General features: G+C 38.0%; 1 protein-coding gene across 4 annotated transcripts in view; it reads left to right on the top strand.

Moving 5' to 3' along the window:
- Positions 1 to 18,806, top strand: part of MYO5A (myosin VA) — a 221,568-nt gene that overhangs the window by 154,428 nt on the left and 48,334 nt on the right. For all 4 annotated transcript variants that reach the window (XM_064365693.1, XM_064365691.1, XM_064365690.1 and 1 more), the window contains exons 21-25: positions 2,360 to 2,599; positions 4,249 to 4,497; positions 7,600 to 7,693; positions 9,182 to 9,330; positions 13,840 to 13,953. In XM_064365693.1, coding sequence (XP_064221763.1) covers positions 2,360 to 2,599; positions 4,249 to 4,497; positions 7,600 to 7,693; positions 9,182 to 9,330; positions 13,840 to 13,953 — 846 coding nt within the window. The remainder of the gene's footprint in view (positions 1 to 2,359; positions 2,600 to 4,248; positions 4,498 to 7,599; positions 7,694 to 9,181; positions 9,331 to 13,839; positions 13,954 to 18,806) is intronic.

The raw sequence follows: 18,806 nt of genomic DNA, 5'->3' as shown, positions 1-18,806 counted from the left end.
ATGTAAGCCAACAGCTATCACATTACTGCTCCTTCTAGCTGTATTTCAGGTCCAAGGTTCCCCTTCATGAGATGTGGGAGAGTCTTAAAGAGAGTACAGGTGTTGATTAATTTCTCTCACTCATGATGGAAGTGAGATTAAAAATGAAAGCTCTGATTATATGCTGTTTCCATTTGACTAAAATCTCAAAAATGGACCAACGTCCAAATTTACGTGGGGGAAGCAAATGGAAGAGGAAAATTGGCACTAATAGCTTTGCCACTGTGTGCTGCTTGAGTTTTAAACTCTGAAAGTCTTTAATTTGCCACCACTAAGGCTCATCCAGTTGCTCCTTAGTCATCTGGATAAGACAAAGGCCTCTCTCCGGACTGTGACTTTCAGTGAATGTTCAGAACTCCCAACCTCAGTGCAGGGTGATTCAGGAGATCATACTCAGATTTCCTGAACAACTGTGTTCATTTTGTTTTTGATGGTTTAAAAGTTAACCACTTGTTTCTTAAATGTATCTTCTAGGATGGCACATTTTATTCATTGCTTTTTTCAGGTACAATAACCTAAAAATAGGATCTATTCTTTTAATCTTATTAAACTGCTATTATATGTGGTTAGATGCTTTCAGAAATTTTTTACATTTTAAGAGTTTGATAGGGCCAGGTGTGGTGGCTCACGCCTGTAATCCCAGCACTTTGGAAGGCTGAGGTGGGTGGATCATCTGAGGTCAGGAGTTCAAGACCAGCCTGACCAACATAATGAAACCCTGTCTCTACTAAAAATGCAAAATTAGCAAGGCATGGTGGCACATGCCTGTAATTCCAGCTACTCTGGAGGCTGAGGCAGGAGAATCATTTGAACCCAGGAGGTGGAGGTTGTAGTGAGCTGAGATTGTGCCATTGCACTCCATCCTGGGCAACAACAGTGAAACTCAATCTCAAAAAAAAAAAAGTTTGACAGGAGGTATATTGTGTCCATTTGTAATAATCACCAATAAGATTTAAGTATATAACATTTAAATATCATTTATATCATGTAAGAGTTACTTCATAAAATCATAAACATAAAATTCTACAGATGCCAGTTTTTTCTAGTTTACCTTTTCTTTTATTTTCTGTTTTTTTTAAGACAGAGTTTTTCACTCTTGTCACCCAGGGTGGAGTGCAATGACATGATCTCCGCTCACTGCAACCTCCACCTCCCAAGTTCAAGTGGTTATCCTGCCTCAGCCTCCTGAGTAGCTGAGATTACAGGCATCTGCCACCATGCTCAGCTAATTTTTGTATTTTTAGTAGAGACAGGGGTTCACCATGTTGGCCAGGCTGGTCTCAAACTCCTGACCTTACGTGATCTACCCACCTTGGCCTCCCAAAGTGCTAAGATTACAGGCATGAGCCACTGTGCCTGGCTACCTTTTCTTAAAATTCAAGAATTTCTTCTCCATCTTTCCTAGAAAATGTTTACATGGTGTCTGTTTGTTACTCTTTAGTGACAAGAAATTCATCTTATAAGGCAACCTTTTGTTGTAAGCTGTTTATAAGTTTAGGGAAATATGATTTTTTTTTTGTAGGAAATACAGCATAATATCAAGAGTAAGATTAGTTTGTTTCACATCTCATTACTTTTACCTTTCATTTTAAAGACCCATCCCTCCTACCTTTGAATCCCAAAAGTGGATCCTTGCTACATTTGAAATAGCAATGGAAAATTCTCACTAATATGTTATTCCTCAAATGTAGTAAACAAGAGTGTCATTTTTTAGTTTCTATTTAAAAAAATCAATGAATCAGTACAAACTTTATACCACCCCAAGTGTTGGCCTCTCCAGTCAGTTAGCTGCCCATACCCCGTGTCCTCATGCACAGGCCTAATAATGCATAGTGAGGTGGTATCAACAGTCAGGGCGGCAGGGAAATCTCTTATGTTAGTAGTTCATCGTTTATAGGATGCCTGGTTCTGATAGTTTTATAGAGTATCATCTGTTGCTAACAGAAATCATATACTAATAAGAAACCTAATGTATTTTTTCTTTCTTTTTAAAATTGTTTTTCTTTTGGTAATCTGGTGTTTTTTATTTAGACAGCTTCCAGGTCCATATTCTGCTTAGAATTATACACATAATATGTACATGTAACACATTTTTATATGTTTCTGAAATTACCTTCTAAAGTCTACTTTTCAAATCACTTTAAAAAATAATTTTGTGGCCTCCGTATATCTGTGATATGTATAATCTACATAATAGATTGTCAATTCAACTCTGTGTCTTTCCCTTTAGGTAATATATGGACTTTTAGCCCAACATTGGTTGATGATCATGAGTGTATTCCAGTGTCTTGACATTGCTTGCCCTTATCCTTTTCTGCAGATACTCCGTGAGCACAAAGCAGTAATCATTCAGAAGTGGGTGCGGGGCTGGCTGGCCCGCACACACTACAAGAGGAGCATGCATGCCATCATCTACCTTCAATGCTGCTTCCGGCGGATGATGGCCAAGCGCGAGTTAAAGAAGCTCAAAATTGAGGCTCGCTCAGTGGAGCGCTACAAGAAGCTGCACATTGGCATGGAGAACAAGATCATGCAGCTGCAGCGCAAAGTTGATGAGCAGGTGTGTTTCACAAAGGGGCCCTGAGAGTGGATTATGCCCTAAGAAATCCACTGGGATTATTTTCAACATTGTTTTTCTTTGACTTTACCCCTCAGTCTTAGTAAAAAGTAAAATTATGACAGTATTTGTTTCCATAATGAGCATGGAAATAATTATGAACTCATAAGGTGGATGACAATTGCAAAAACTAAGGCAGGAAGTTATTAATATTATTATTATTATTAATTATTTGAGACAGGGTCTCACTCTGTCACCCAGGCTAGAGTGCTGTGGCACAGTCACTGCTCACTGCAGCCTCAACCTCTTGGGCTAAAGTGATCCTTCCACCTCAGCCTGATGGGTATCTGGGACTACAAGCATGTGCCACCACATTTAGCTAACATTTTTATTTTTTAGAGACAGAGTCTCATGTTGCCAGGCTGTTGCCTCAAACAGTTCTCCTGCCTCAGTCTCCCAAGGTACTGGGATTAAAGGCGTGAGCTACCATGCTTGGCAGGAAATTATTTTTGAGAACACAGATCTGCTAACGCTTCAAACCTTTATGACCAAGAATCATATTGTGTGTTATTTATTTTTCAAACACCAACTCAAACCAGACATGCTGTATTTTATACTTTGTAATGCTCCATTACAATTTTTTATTTGCATGTGGTATGTTCATTTTACAGATGAGTTGTTTAGCATTGAAATAGCAAAAGAATCAGGAAGATGTTCATGCTTCTGATCAACTTGCAATCTGTTGCAGAGATAAAAGTTTGGTTAATTAAAGATAATTACTAATGTTTTAGCACATGTAAATGATATAAAGCTAATTAAGAATATAAAAGTGCTAAGGAGAACAAAGAAAAACAGGGATCAGAATGAAATGGGATGAAAGATTTTCTGAGTGGGAGGGAGAAATTTTGAGTTAGTAAACATAAAGATTTGTCAGAAACGTGTGTGTGTGTGTGTTTTTTAAGACAGAATCTCATTTCGTCACGTAGACTAAAGTGCAGCAGTGCAATCACAGCTCACTACAGCCTCGATTTCCTGGGCCCGTGTGATCCTCCTGCCTCAACCTCCCAAGTAGCTAGGACTACAGGTGCACACCACCACGTCTGGCTAATTTTTAATTTTTTTGTAAAGATAGGGTCTCATTATGTGCCCAGGCTGGTCTTGAACTCCTGGCATCTTGTGATCCTCATGCCTCAGACTCCCAAAGTGTTGAGACTATAGGTGTGAGCCACTGCACCTGGCCAACTTGTGATTTTGAGGCTGTATTAATCATTCTTATGCATCACTAAGCTAGTATGTAGTTTTTAGCAACACTTTGATCTGTTTTCAGAAACAAGTATAGATTCTCCTATTTCTGAATTAAGAATCAGGAAATTAAGAATTTACTATGTTATTCACCTTGTGACTATGAAAAAATCATATCTATGTTGCTTACCACATCAAACAGAATTGAATTAATTGTGCCTGTTTTTTACTTTGTGTCACCTAGGAGGTATTGGTTGTGCTATTGCAAATGTTGTAGTTAGTATTTTGGTTAGATACTATATCAATGCTATGATGATATAGCATGAATATGATGAATAAGCATGGTTTTCCCACTAAATACATTGATGATATGTATATTTACTTATTGTTACTTATGTGTATGTTTAAAGAACAAAGACTACAAATGCCTTATGGAGAAACTGACCAATCTAGAAGGAATATACAACTCTGAGACTGAGAAACTACGAAGTGACTTAGAACGTCTTCAACTAAGTGAAGAGGAGGCGAAAGTTGCCACTGGGCGGGTCCTTAGTCTGCAGGAAGAAATTGCCAAACTCCGGAAAGACCTGGAGCAAACTCGTTCAGAGAAAAAATGCATTGAAGAACGTGCAGATAGGTACAAACAAGAAACAGAGCAGGTAGGAATAATGTCCATATCCCCTATGTACTCTGTATACAGAAGAAATGTGCTATCATGGTGACTTGGTCCATGTGACTCACTGTTGGCTTTATTAGAAATGCAGTACAAATTTTAGTTGAATTACTCTTCATTATTACTATTTCCCAAGCATTTATTTCACATTATCAATGGTAGGTTGTAGGTCTTTTAGTAGAACTTTTGACTCTAATAAGAGCAGAGGCAAAGCAGTATTTTAAGGAGAGAATGGCCAAGCACCTATTAACACTTGTTTAAAAAAAAAAAGTCAGTCTGGGGCATAGACTCCTTTTTCTTCAGTAGGGTTAATGTGATTAGCCCATTTATACCTGAGGTTGCAAGTTTTTGAATTACAAAATCAGACTTTGGTGATGACCTTGAGCAGGAGGATATAAACTCCTACATGCTTAGTGTTCCAATAGTGGAACACTAGGCATAATTAATGTTTAGTACCTGATAATAGGGATCCTGTGGAAGCCTGCATTAAGGCTCTGTTAAGAAGTCCAAGCAGCATGGGGAGAAATGCCAGATATGGGTGAAGGGGAGGAAGGCAGCAAATCACACTGCCACGTATGCACCTATGCAACAACCTTGCATGTTTTTCACATGTACCCCAAAACCTAAAATGCAATAAATAAATATATATTAAAAAAAAAAAAAAAAAAAGAAGTCCAAGCAGAAGAAATCTAAATGTCTGCACCGTGATTGTAGCCAACAGCTTTATGCAGATGGAACACTCCCCACAAAATGCTTACAGAGTGACCAGTGCTTCTGTGCTACAAATTTATATTAACTTATATCAAAACTTTATTAAGTATAGAAGACATTAAGATTGTCAAGTAGTAATGAGATGTACTGCTGAAACATTTAAAAAGTACCTCAACATTAGGCTTCCTGGAAAAAAGTAATCAATTTTCACAGATTCCACTGATATTACCATCTTTAAATGAAAACAGAGTTGCCTGTGTCAGCTGTAACTGCTGGCAAGAATCCTGATAGGCTCTGTCTGTACTGACTTCTAAATGTTAATAGCAGCATATGCAGTGAGAACCACAGCAGGAACTTAGATGCAGATCGGTTAGGATAGGGTGGCTGATAAAATTGCAGTACTTCCATGGCGTTACAGGTCCTAATAAAGTAATTCCTCTTATATCTCTAGAGGATCTGTACTCTATATATAGAAACAGGAGCGCCAAAAGGTGAGATTCTTTTCTGTTTTATATAATGTTCTTTTGATACGGCAAGCTTGTTCTCTAAGAATACAGACATGCACTCAAATCTTGAATTTTTAAGATCTCTTTTCTTCCTTCAAGTCTCCCAAATCCACAGAAGCTTTCCAGCTTCAGATTCCTCAGAATCTGTACAGTATTTAAGTGTGGTGGGAAAATTCTCCTTTCCTCTTCAAAGCCAAATTCTTGCCTTTCTAATCTGATAGAATAAACATACAAGCAGATTCAGATTTCTCTTTTCATTTCATTTTCTCCTACTTTTCACAGAGATAGCTGTAGGCACTACTGTTAGTTTACACAGTGTTTCCCAGGCTAGTCTTGAACTCCTAGCCTCAAGCTGTTCTCCCACACTGGCCTCACAAGGCGCTAGGATTACAGGTGTGAGCCACTGCACCTGGCCCCATTAGTTATTTTGATGGAATGTAGTTATAGGGGAAGAACGAGAACATTTCACTGTGACAGTCAGCTTCAAGGTCAGGAAAATGACATTCTTAGCCTGATTAAGGAGCCCAGAAGTTACAGTAGAGCTATGTATGGTTCTTAACCAAGTGTATGTATCAAAACTACTGGGAAATTTTTGTATAAAAAGGGAACTATCCAAGTTCTGGGAGTGTGGGCTAGACACATAATTTTGAAAAAGCACCATAGGTGATTGGTTGTGCACCCCTAGAAGAAAATCCTCTCCTGAAAGCCCACGGAGAGCTGGGGCCTTTTTACCAAGAGTGGATGTTAAGGCAAGATCAGTGCAGAACTAAAAGACTGAGCCCTCGGAAGGGATACCTTCTGGACTGATGTCTGCTGTGTGTGGCACAGTGTAGTTATCCAACTTTCCTGCTCTCCAGAGCCCTCTTTTCCTGTCCTGAACCCCCTGACATGATGAGAGACTTGCCTGCCACCTTTCTCTCTATTATTAAAGCTCTTGTTTTGAGAGTTCCCTAAACTTTTGCTTAGAAAAAGGAATTCAGATTTTACTCATAACAAGCACACATTTTATTCCAAAGATGAACTGAGTAAATTATGTACTTGGCAAAATTACCTTTGATTTTTATTTTTCCTTCCTGGGAATTCTTATCAAGCAAAGATCTAGAAAGTTAAGAGTTAACTTGTGTGTGTGTGTGTGTGTATGTGTGTGTGTGTGTGTGTGTGTAAAATATACGTGACATAAAATTTACCATTTTCATCATTTTTAAGTATAGAGTTCTGTGGCATTAAGTACATTGACATTGTTGTAATTGCAATGCTTATTTAAACATGGAATTAAAGGACAAGTTCTCAGCCTTGTAAAACTCTTAAAGGGAAATGAAAGAGAAATTATCTTTCTTGGGACAGATATCAGGGAGAATCAAAAGGTCTTCAGTGAATTTCCAAAACTTAAACATCCTCATATCCTTCTTAACCTCCTTAATCTCTCCACTTGAATCATGGATACACATAAGCTTTGTGTTAAAACATTGAGATGACAAGGTAATATCGATTACCTTTGAGAGCAAATGCTTACTAAGTGCCAGGCAATTTTTTAACGGTTAAGTAAAAAAACACTACTATCCTTATCCTTCAAGAATTTCTACTCTATTCTGGAAAAGAGGAAAGTAAATCATATATAATGGATATCAAGAGCATATACAGGGTCTTGTAGTAGCACAGGGGAAAAGACGGCTGATGGAAGGGGGTTTCAGGAAGGCTTGTGGGAGGGAGTAATGCTTGAGCTAGTTTGTAAGGTGACGAGACATAACCAGGCAAAGACAGGAAGCATAGAGGTGGTGGAAGTAAGGAATGACTGCTTATGGTCTTTATGCTTGGTCATCAGGCTTCTTCTGTCCATTGCAGCCATCTCAGTTTATTGTTTCATTTCATAGCTGGTATCAAATCTGAAGGAAGAAAATACTTTGCTGAAGCAAGAAAAAGAATCCCTCAATCACCGCATTGTAGAGCAGGCTAAGGAGATGACAGGTAAGGTTTATGTGTGTACTACATGCCAACCAACCTCACACTAAAGTTGTATAAGTTACAATGTTATTTGATGAGTTACAACATTAGAGTTTAAATATTTTTAAAAGTTGAGGCAGTCGTTAGCAAATTTATAAAGTTCCAAGAGGAAGAGATCGAATATTTTGGTTGAATTAGTTCGTTGATAAACTTGTAAATCTGGTATCTCTAGGTACAAATGTGAACTCCTGTTCAGTCAGTGTCATATGTAATTTTAAAAAAAAATTAATTTGTTCTGCATGTGTGATATATTAGTTAAGGCTTATAGGATTCCTATTGATCTAATAAGAATTGTTGAGCTAATATGTGTATATTTATGTGTGTGTTTCTGTATGTCTTTTTTTTTTCTAAATCAATGGATGTTATTCTAAGATTCACCACTCTGCTACCAAAAAAAATAACACTAATTTTTAAAATGGAGAACTAACTAGATATGGACTTTTATTCTGTTTGCTGTTTGTGGGGTAGGTTAGAATGGTGATAAATTTATAAGGAATCCACATATATATAAATATGGGGTAAGAAGATACAGATCTATACAGTAAATAGCTGTGACAAGACACTTGCAGCCCTGGCTTCATGGTGCTCACTGAGAAAGCAGTGGTGAAGCAATGGAAGCAGGCAGGACAGATTAAGATTTAGCTTCAAAATATATGGGTAAAATGGAGCATAGTGGTAGGAAGCTTAAGAACGATAAATGTGACTGGTTGGCTGATTGAGTTGAGACATAAAGCCAAGATTTGAGGTTTTGTTACTTTGCTTTATCTGCAGCCAGGCGCTAATCTCCAATCTCCAGATCATGTCCTAGCCAAAAGCAAACCACAGCCACAGACGGGGCGGAGGGGGTAGGTAAAATGGAGAAGACAGAGTTTCCTCAGCAGCACATGAGGGATGACCAAGAAGCACACAACACAGCTGGCCGAGCCTGAGCATTTTATCTGGTTAGAAGCGGGGGAGTAATAGTACAGCAAGGGAGGTCAAAGTCATAGAAAATGGGAGGTACAGCCGTGGGACGATGTATGAAAGAAGAGTCTGTAGAGTAGGACAGTCGGGTCCACTGAAAAGTTGCCATTCTCTTGAGAAATAGCTCTGACTTTTTGAGAGAGTACATTAATTTGGTAAAAGAATTTTATGAATAGAATGCCATTCAAATAAAAATATGTATACTTTAGTTACTAGACAATGACTAGTAAAAGTTTTTCAAGGATGCGCTGTAACCGTGTATCAACTAGTGGGACTAAAGCCAGAGTGTATGGAATAACTCAGTAGGTGATTATTATTAATAAATTATTTCATTTTTTGTTTTCCTACATTTCAATAAGACATTCTTCATAGATCACAGTGGTACTAAAAGTAAAATTCCCTGCAGAGAAACTGGAAATCAATATACATGTTTACACAATTGCATTCTCAAGGGCCATCTTTGGTATGCGTATCTTTTTTTAATTTCAGAAACTATGGAGAAGAAGTTAGTAGAAGAAACAAAACAACTAGAACTCGACCTTAATGATGAAAGGCTGAGATATCAGAACCTTCTGAATGAGTTCAGTCGCCTAGAAGAACGATATGATGATCTCAAGGAAGAGATGACCCTTATGGTGGTGAGTCAAACACTTTTGCTTTTTTTTTTAATGAAAAATTTTAAACATATACAAAAGTAAATAGAATAGTAGAATGAACCTCCAACCTTCTGTGTACCTACCACCCAATTCCAGAATGTTCAACACATAATCACCTCCCATTCCATCTCCCGAACCCACTCCATCCAATGGATTGGATTATTTTAAAGCAAATCTCAGAAATCATATAATTTTATTCACAAGTATTTCAGTAAAGTCAAACACTTTAAAGACTGGGCTATGTGATAGTATAAAGTCAGTATAGTTGGGCTTTGTTTTATATATTAATGATTTTATGTGAAATTTACATGTAGACTGGTTTTGATTATAATTTTGAAGATATATTCCTATGAAAAGAAAATTTGGTCTCCATTTGTGATGAATTATCTTATCTATTTAAGGATTTTTCTGCATTTGCCAATGTACCTTTCGTACTTCTAATAATTCTCCACATCCTCCCTGTTCCACATATCCCGCTATCAGGAAACAAAGAGTTCCCAAGCTCTCTTGTTCCCTACAAGTACCAGCTTTAACTGTAACCTAATTATACACATGACCAGAAATGCTCTGAAATATCTATAAAAAGCAAGATAATTCATTATCTGTGGGGCAGAGTATTTGCTTCAAATTTTGCTTCTATCTGGACCTACTGACAAAGTACATTACAATATGACACTTAAAAAGTCAAAATAAAAGATTATGTAATACAAAAGATAGCCTCTCATCACCTTGCAGATGAGAAAATCTTAGGTCTAAAAGAGGCTAGAAAGCTAATATGAATTCCACATTGGACTGTTATTTTAAACCTCACTACTCTGATTTATGTGTGACAAAGAGAAATTAGAAGTAGATGCAAGTCACCATTATAACTGTCCTTATAGTTGACAAATCTAAGGACCCTTGTTAAGCTTCATCTTCCTTGATCACTATGCTACCCTTCATCCCATTGAAACCTTTCTTCCTTCACATTCTGTAATTCTCAGTTTTCTCTAGAATCCTTTTCTTCTTCTTCAGTGTTCTTGTTCCCCAGTTCCATTCCTTGATGTATTTTTGTTTGCTCTATTTACTAGATGACCATGCCATTATTTATGGTTAATCTCTGTTTCAGTTGCGATTAGAGCCAAGCTTTATAACCCAGTAGGTGTTTCTGAGACCCCTAGTTATTTGGGATGTTAATAAGTGGCATTGGAAAAGAAATTCTGAGGTAAAATAAATGTGGTAATCTACCAGGTTAAACAGAGATAAACAGATTTTTTTTCTGCAGAATTTCTTGGATTCTTTAGTAATGCATGCAATATGAATTTCAGAAAATAAATGAGAGAAAGAGGTACCATATATGTATCCCTCTCTGAGCATATTCCAGAGACATACATCTGTGAGGAGGTTATGGGTCTCTTTAGTTGAGGAGGTGGCCATCTCTCGAAAGGCTCTCTAGTGACGTCATCCTCCAGCAGCTTGGCACGGCTCCTCCTTCCTGCTAAGCAAGTCTGCCTGCTCTCCCATCTGTTCCCAGAAGTGCTGTAGGGGTAGGGTTAGTTTTAGCTGCTCAATTTCTTATTTCTCAGTCGTGTGTCCTTTCCATTGTGTGCCTGTGACTCACTGTCAATCCTCTTGGGAGACAGAATGGTCAGATGAAGGGAAAAGGAGAAAGCAGAGGAAAGGAGATCAGAGCTCGCTTGCTTCCCACTCATCTCTTCACTAGGTCTCATTTCCTAGCTCCAGATATAGTCAAGATCACAATCTCTGCAGAAAATACTTGCCCAGAATTGCAGAAAGTAAAAAACTTGACCTTATAACCCAGGACAATTAAAATATTAATGATAATGTCTTATTTTAATGTTTAGGTAGAATTTTACAGCCAACAGATGAGTACTTGACTAATATGAGACTGACACTGTTCTGCAAATGGTGCTCTCACTGCTTCAATCCAGAGCCAATGAAGCATTTGGTTGTAAACAGAGTCCTCAGATGAATGGAGGAAACTCTAGGGAGGGGACTTGATACACTGCCTTCAGGGCTTCCCATAAACTATGTGATACATGGGCCAAAGAACAGTAGTAAGCTAAGAGTGTCACTCATTACCAGCCTCTAGAGTTGTTGGCCCTAGCACAAGAAGTGTTGTAGCATTTTTCTCCAAGAACAGTCAGTTGTCCAGGGAATATAGGGCAGAGGCAATGAGGAAGGACCAATCCAGGGCTAAGTTTCAAGCCAATGATGAAAAGATGATGAGGCGTGGGAATCCAGGCTTATAAAGTGTTGAAAGATAAATTAATTCCAGAGAGGGGAAGGAAACCAGCATGTCAATAGTGGGGTCATTAGTCTTGGCAAAGGGAGTAAAACCGGTTCTGAAAGAAGGAATCATGGGAGAAATCAGCAGCAGAAGAGGAGGGAGGTGCAGATCTTAAAGGAGAACATGATGATCCAGTCAAATATATATCCTTGTAATTGAAAAAGATGAATGGAGGAACAAAATCCTAAAAACAGACAATTGAAAAGTTACCAGCAAAGAAGTTGCTGAATCACTGCAGTGCCCCAACAGTCACAGCAGCAGCTGTTAACATTCATTGAATGCTTGTTATACCAAGCCAAACTCTTTACTTGCACACTCTTATTTAATCCTCATATAAACCCTATGAGATATAAATTAGTAACCCTTTTTTCCTGATGATGAAACTGAGGCCTAGAAAAGTTGGGTAAGGGACAGGTAAGTGAAAGAAGTGGTATTCTTACCTAGCTCTATCTCATTTCAGACCCAGAGCACTTAACCACTGCCCTGTATCTAAAAGTTACATTAAATAGCAAAAAGCAGTGTTGCTTCTATTAATGCCTTAAGGTATTCCTTGTATAATGATAGATATATGTGGGAAGACAGGGATCTCTCTCATTTTTAATAAACGTATTAAAAATCTTTGTCTTGGTGTCTATCTGGACTACCTATTTTTCTTAGTGACATAACCAGTTTATTAAATAAATGCTACTCATTCAACTGTGGGCTTGGGCTGGGAACTTTAAGTAAAAGTGCCTGTGTCTGTAAATAGTGAATCTGAGTGCCTTTGATTTCATATGCACCCTAGCTTCTGGATCATTTCAGAGGTGCTGGTGTTCTTGGGTCTTCCCTTCACACTGGAGTACAGGTTGGGGCTGGCGTGGAGATGTTTTTTTTTTTTTTTTTTTTTTTTTTTTGAGATGGAGTTTTGCTCTTGTTGCCCAGGCTGGAGTGCAATGGCATGCTCTCAGCTTACCACAACCTCCACCTCCCGGGTTCAAGTGATTCTCCTGCCTCAGCCTCCCAAGTAGCTGGGATTACAGGCATGCACCACCATGCCCAGCTAATTTTGAATTTTTTTTTAGTAGGGACAGGGTTTCTCCATGTTGGTCAGGCTGGTCTCGAACTCCCGACCTCAGGTGATCTGCCTGCCTTGGCCTCTTAAAGTGCTGGGATTACAAGCATAAGCCACCACGCCCAGTCTGGCTTGGGAGACTTTTAAGTGCCTCTGGATGAGACTGCTCTCTGTAAGCCTGAATGTTGGAAGCGAAGAGAGAAGTTATTTGTGGCTTCCAGCTCTTTTCCAGCAGCTGGAGAAAGGGACAAAGAAAACTGGATAGATGAGAAAACTCTCAGAAGCCTTTCTGAAGCCCTCAGGACCTGTAACACTGTGAGATTAAGGGCCACTGGACCTTTCCACCTTTCCTGCTGGTGACATGCTAAGAGTGAGAGACACAAACCCAGCCTTTAATTCCTTCTTCCTTCAAGTTATTCTCTAACCCCTTCTCCTACAGGAGGGAAGGGGTGTAGTTGCTAAACTTTTCTATACCCCATGAGCTTTCTGAACACTAATTTCCTAGGTATCACATGACATAAAAATGCCACCCAGATGCCCTGAAGTAATAACCAAAAGCTCTTCGGAGGATTCCTAGAGCAACTTTCTACATCCCCTGTACTGTCCGTTCTGCCCACTGCTCACTCCAGAGATTTAACTTCACATATTAAAGTGACAGAAATTAGAGCCACCTATGTGAACTCCTTCATCTTTCTTTTTAACCACTTATGCCTAATTACTATGCAGTAAAATGATTGTGCGTGACATTTCAATATATCTTAAGAGGTTTTTGGTAAGTTTTATTTGATTGCAACACTAAAGTCAGTACTTGGAAGCTTCACCCAATGCTTCAGCGAGCACTGCTTCACCCAATGTGACTGATCGCTCAAAGCTTTCAACACCCAAAGGCGACTTGGCTAATAATCACAAGTGATTTTCATTTGGGCATTTGGTTTTGCAACTGTTCTTGTCCATGTCATGACAGTGTACCTTTTTCTTTTAAGAGGTGACCTTTTTGTAATGATTTGGTCAAAACAGTATGGGACAGATCACTTGGGCACCAGTATAAGTCAGGGAGTAGGGATCAGAACCAAGTCAAGGTGGATGCTGTCTTAACTATGCCTAGACTAATTATGGTGTGTTAATTATACCTGGGTTATTTGTCTTGCAGCATGTGCCTAAGCCTGGACACAAGAGAACAGACTCCACCCACAGCAGCAACGAGTCTGAATATATCTTTAGCTCTGAAATTGCAGAAATGGAAGACATTCCATTGAGGACAGAGGTACAATTTAGACATCTGTCACTGAAAGTAGGACGTGACCATGCTGTTATTAACAGGGAGCATTTCCATTGCAGAGCAGACTCCAATTGGCCATAAACATAGGATTTGTTTGAATCATTTATTCTTCATAAGTGACTTGTAGATACAAACTTATCTTATTTACGTTTTTGTACACATAACTGCTGTGTACATACATATCCATTGCACATATTTTTTGTCAATACAAATTTTTATTTTTAATGTAATTTTGATGGTGAGATTTTATTTTTATAATTCTCTTTCATACCTAACATGGTGTGTGTACAGAAAATATAGCCTATCAGGAATTTATTTCAGACTGAGGCAAATTATTTTATTTTTATTTATTTATTATTTATTAATTTTTTATCTATAGACCACCTCTGTAGACAGAGGTGAATTATTTTTAGAGTAAGCCCTTTGTCCTTGAATATTATAAGCACCAGTGCCCCAGAGTTTAACAGAACTGCTGTCTCTATTTTATGCCAGTTTTTAACCAGTGTAACTTTCTTCTATAAAAATGCATGAAAAATGGTTTAGAAACCTGCTTTAATGTTTTGTGTTATGTGGTATGAAACCAAAATGATGTATTACTGAAACTCCAAGAGTACAGTGACTTTTAGTTAGATTATTCCCAACCAATTCTGAGATCTTTTAAAATATGATATAGTTTCAATAATGGGTAGTTCAGGCACGACTGTCCTATTTTTATATCATATTCTTTGAAAATGGCCACATCAGAAATAGACTGCTTCTGGCGGAATAGCTAGAGAAATTGAATAATTCTTTCCTTTCTTGTCTTAGTTCTACTTAAGAATGAAGTTTCTGTCATCTCATTCTGTTAATTTTGAAGAAAAATATTATATAGTTGAAATTTCGTGTCATTGGAACCAAACATACAAGAAAGCTAAGTAGTTTGTCCAAGTTCACAGCTTATAAATATCAGATCCAGTATTCTAACTGAGGCTTATCTCTTCGGAGTTCATGTTCTTAAGCCATTATATTCTATTGACTTCCATCCAGGGATTCTACACTGCAAGTCTCCAATCCCTTTTCTATCTACAGCTAACCTTGACTGGGGCCCATGGATATAACAGTATGGTCAGTATATAGCAGGATATTTTCATTTGGGCATTTGGTTTTGCAACTGTTCTTGTCCATGTCATGCCAGTGTACCTTTTTCTTTAAAGAGGTGACCTTTTTGTAATGATTTGGTCAAAACAGTATGGAACAGATCACTTGGGCACCAGTATAAGTCAGGGAGTAGGGATCAGAACCAAGTCAAGGTGGATGCTGTTTTAACTATGCCTAGACTACTTATGGTGTGTTAATTATACCTGGGTTATTTGTCTTGCAGCATGTGCCTAAGCCTGGACACAAGAGAACAGACTCCACCCACAGCAGCAACGAGTCTGAATTTCCAGTTATCTATTGCTATGCAATAAATGAGCTCAAATTTTAGTGGTCTTTTAAAAATAGTAATTTAGCTGGGCGTGGTGGCTCACGCCTGTAATCCCAGCACTTTGGGAGGCCGAGGCGGGTGGATCACAAGGTCAAGAGATCAAGACCATCCTGGTCAACATGGTGAAACCCCGTCTCTACTAAAAATACAAAAAATTAACTGGGCATGGTGGCGCATGCCTGTAATCCCAGCTACTCAGGAGGCTGAGGCACGAGAATTGCCTGAACCCAGGAGGCGGAGGTTGTGGTGAGCCGAGATCACACCATTACACTCCAGCCTGGGTAACAAGAGAGAAACTCAAAAAAAAAAATTAAATAAATAAATAAAATAAAAACAGTAATTTATTATTACTCATAATTCTGTGGGATTTGACTGGGCGGTTCTTCTGCTTCGTGTGGTGGTAGTCGGGAGTGCCTCATGTAGCTGCATTCTTTAGAGTGCTTGCTTCTCTTCCTTGGGCCTCTCCAGGTAGCCTCTCTTCAGCAGCAGGTGGGTGCGTTCTAAGAGTGAAAGACTAAAAGATGCCAGGCCTCTTAGAGCTAGGCCCAGAACTAGCCCAGTGTTAGCTCTGCCACATTCTGGTCAAAGAAAATCACAAGGCCAGCCCAGGTTCAGGCAAAGGGAATAGATTCCATCTCTTGTTAGAAGGAAAGACATGTATGTTGAGAAGAATCATTGGTGCCATCTTTAGAGAATACCACAAAGTTAGACTTAGAAGATTTCAAAATTAGGACTTCTGAGCCTTCAGTAGATAGGAAGGTTTTAGGATTACATCCTATTGATCTCAGTGGGAGCAGTCACTTGCAGTAGTCGGAGGGAAGTACATTTACAAATTGCCCATTCCAGTGTAGTACCACTTTAGCAGCTCCTGCTGGTAGGGGGAAGCCATGATAAAAAGGGTGTGCTTGCTGGAAACCAGTCTGTAGCTCTCTGGAGAATTCACCTGCCAGCCCCTCTTGTTTTGCAGCCCTCCCATGCTTGCAGATCTTCATGGGCTGGGTTTATGTTGCTTTGGAACCAGTGCTTCTGCTTGGCGTGCACCTCTTCTAGGAGCTGTTGACTGATAATCCCTGTTCTCCTTCTGCTCTGGAGCTTTCTCACACCTTTTACATCTGGGGAAAGGTCACCAGAACTTTCTCAGCTATCATTAGGAGTTATTTAACAATGACTATCAGGCTTGTAGTGGTGGTAATTTTGTGAATAAATTCAGTTATCTTGATTTTCCTCAGATGAGAGACTAGTGTTACTTTTTAGGTCAGTTAAAAAGCTTCACTCTTTTAGAAAAGCCTTGGTGACAAAGTCCTTACTAAGGCAAGAGAATGAAACAAAACCTCAGAAACATCTCTGTGACAGAGAGCCCAGTCTACCTCCTTGCTCATAGGGTATAGTGAGGACATCTCTTTAATTATATAGTATCTCTTTAATTAGATGTGTCATCAGGGCTCAGAATGGGCACTATCGGGAGCACTCTTAAATAATTACTAATCTTTATGCCTCAAGTCATTTTGCATTTTTCAAATGTAATCTTTTGTGATCATCCATCTCCTATTTTAATATTCTTACCCACAGAATTTTGCTCTTGTCCAGCAATCAACTAGTTGTTTATGTAGTATCAGCCAATGTCTAAAGAGTTACCCCATCCCATTTTTTCTTTTCTTTTTTTTTTTTTTTTGCTACTTCTAGTTGTTAAAACACCATCCCATTTTAATAAGAGGATTTCTTTTAAACAAAAAATGCCCATTCAAGGCTCAAAGGAATGATTTCCAAATGGTATTTTAGGTATAATGAATGAAGTATTATATTCATTTCTAGACTAAAAGGTTCTGTGACAGTGTAAGAAAATATTAAATAATTTAAAATTTCAGGGACATAAATGTATATCATTAATAAATGAACAAACATTAAAATATATAAGATGGAATGTTTAAATTGTTAAGTAAGCTTCATTGTAAATATTTTATGTTTAATTTTAGGGAGATGCATATAAAAGAATTTTTATACTAATGAAATTCTATAGTGATGTCATGTTTGGCAAGATGTTATATCTGTTCTTCTAAGTCAGGACAGACTTTATTATAAAGATATATAGCTAAACTTTTTCTAATTGTTGAGTATTACAAAGTAGGCAGAAAGAAAAAAGTTCAGGTGTAATTAATTTGGGGACAGATGACTTTGACAGCCTATAAATGTCTATTTCTGGGTTAAATTGATTCTTCTCAGGTCATTTTTAGAATTGGAATAACACTTAACTCAGCACTGCTCTGAATTCACAAAAGACCAAAGGTAGCTAATGAATATAAAATTCCTGAAAATAAAAATTATTTAGTCTTATCAAAAGTCAAAGGCGGCCAGGCGCCGTGGCTCATACCTGTAATCCCAGCACTTTGGGAGGTCAAGGTGAGTGGATCACCTGAGGTCAAGAGTTCGAGACCAGCCCAGCCAACATGGTGAAACCCCGTCTCTACTAAAAATACAAAAAATTAGCCGAGAGTGGTAGCATGCGCCTGTAATCCCAGCTACTCAGGAGGCTGAGGCAGGAGAATTGCTTGAATCTGGGAGGCAGAGGTTGCAGTAAGCCAAGATCATGTATTGCACGCCAGCCTGAGCAACAAGAGCAAAAGTCTGTCAAAAAAAAAAAAAGTCAGATAAATGCAAATTAATGACAAAGTGCCACTTTTGGTCTATAAACAGAGCTAAATTTTTTTAAAAATTAGTCACTGCTGTTCAAGGCAAGGTGGTGGATGCTGATAGAAGTGTAAATTGGCTTAATTTAATGGGCTTTAATAAGTTACTGTTTAGATATTTATGTACTAGGGTGTTTATTTTCATAATATTCCAATAGCAAAAAGTTAGAAACAACTTCAATATCCATCTATGAAGTAATAGCTAAGCAAATGGTGACATGCCTGTCTATGTATTTAAATACATTATAAATTTGGGAAACAATGCAATACCAAGTTTGAAAGATCATATGAAATTATAATGACAATATTATTCTAATTATTTAAATCTATGGATGCATCAAAAAAAAGACTAAGAAAAAATTATAGTTTTTCTGTGGAGATAAGATTATGCCTGTATTTTTCTTCTTTGAATTTTTCTTATTTCCTAAATTTTCTACAAAAGCTTATTCTGCTGTCATATCATAAAAGCAAAAGTAAACATTCTCTTTTGAAACAATTGGGTAGATTTGCAATTATTTAAGAATTATACTTTGACCATTTAGTTAAATAGATGATTGTTGCTATTCTCTCGCTTTTCCATCCCCACTTCTCTCTCTTTAACAAAGAGACTCTTTATTGTCTACATTAATTCTAGTAGTACAGTTATTTCTCTTCTAATAGTACAATTATTCTCTTCTCTTCATAAAAAG

Source organism: Aotus nancymaae, unplaced genomic scaffold (genome assembly GCF_030222135.1).
Source record: "Aotus nancymaae isolate 86718 unplaced genomic scaffold, 86718_ANA_hifiasm-v0.15.2.pri h1tg000062l, whole genome shotgun sequence".
NCBI lineage: Eukaryota > Metazoa > Chordata > Mammalia > Primates > Aotidae > Aotus > Aotus nancymaae.
The sequence above is the reverse complement of the archived record's forward strand: the minus strand, read 5'-3'. Positions and strand labels throughout refer to the sequence as shown.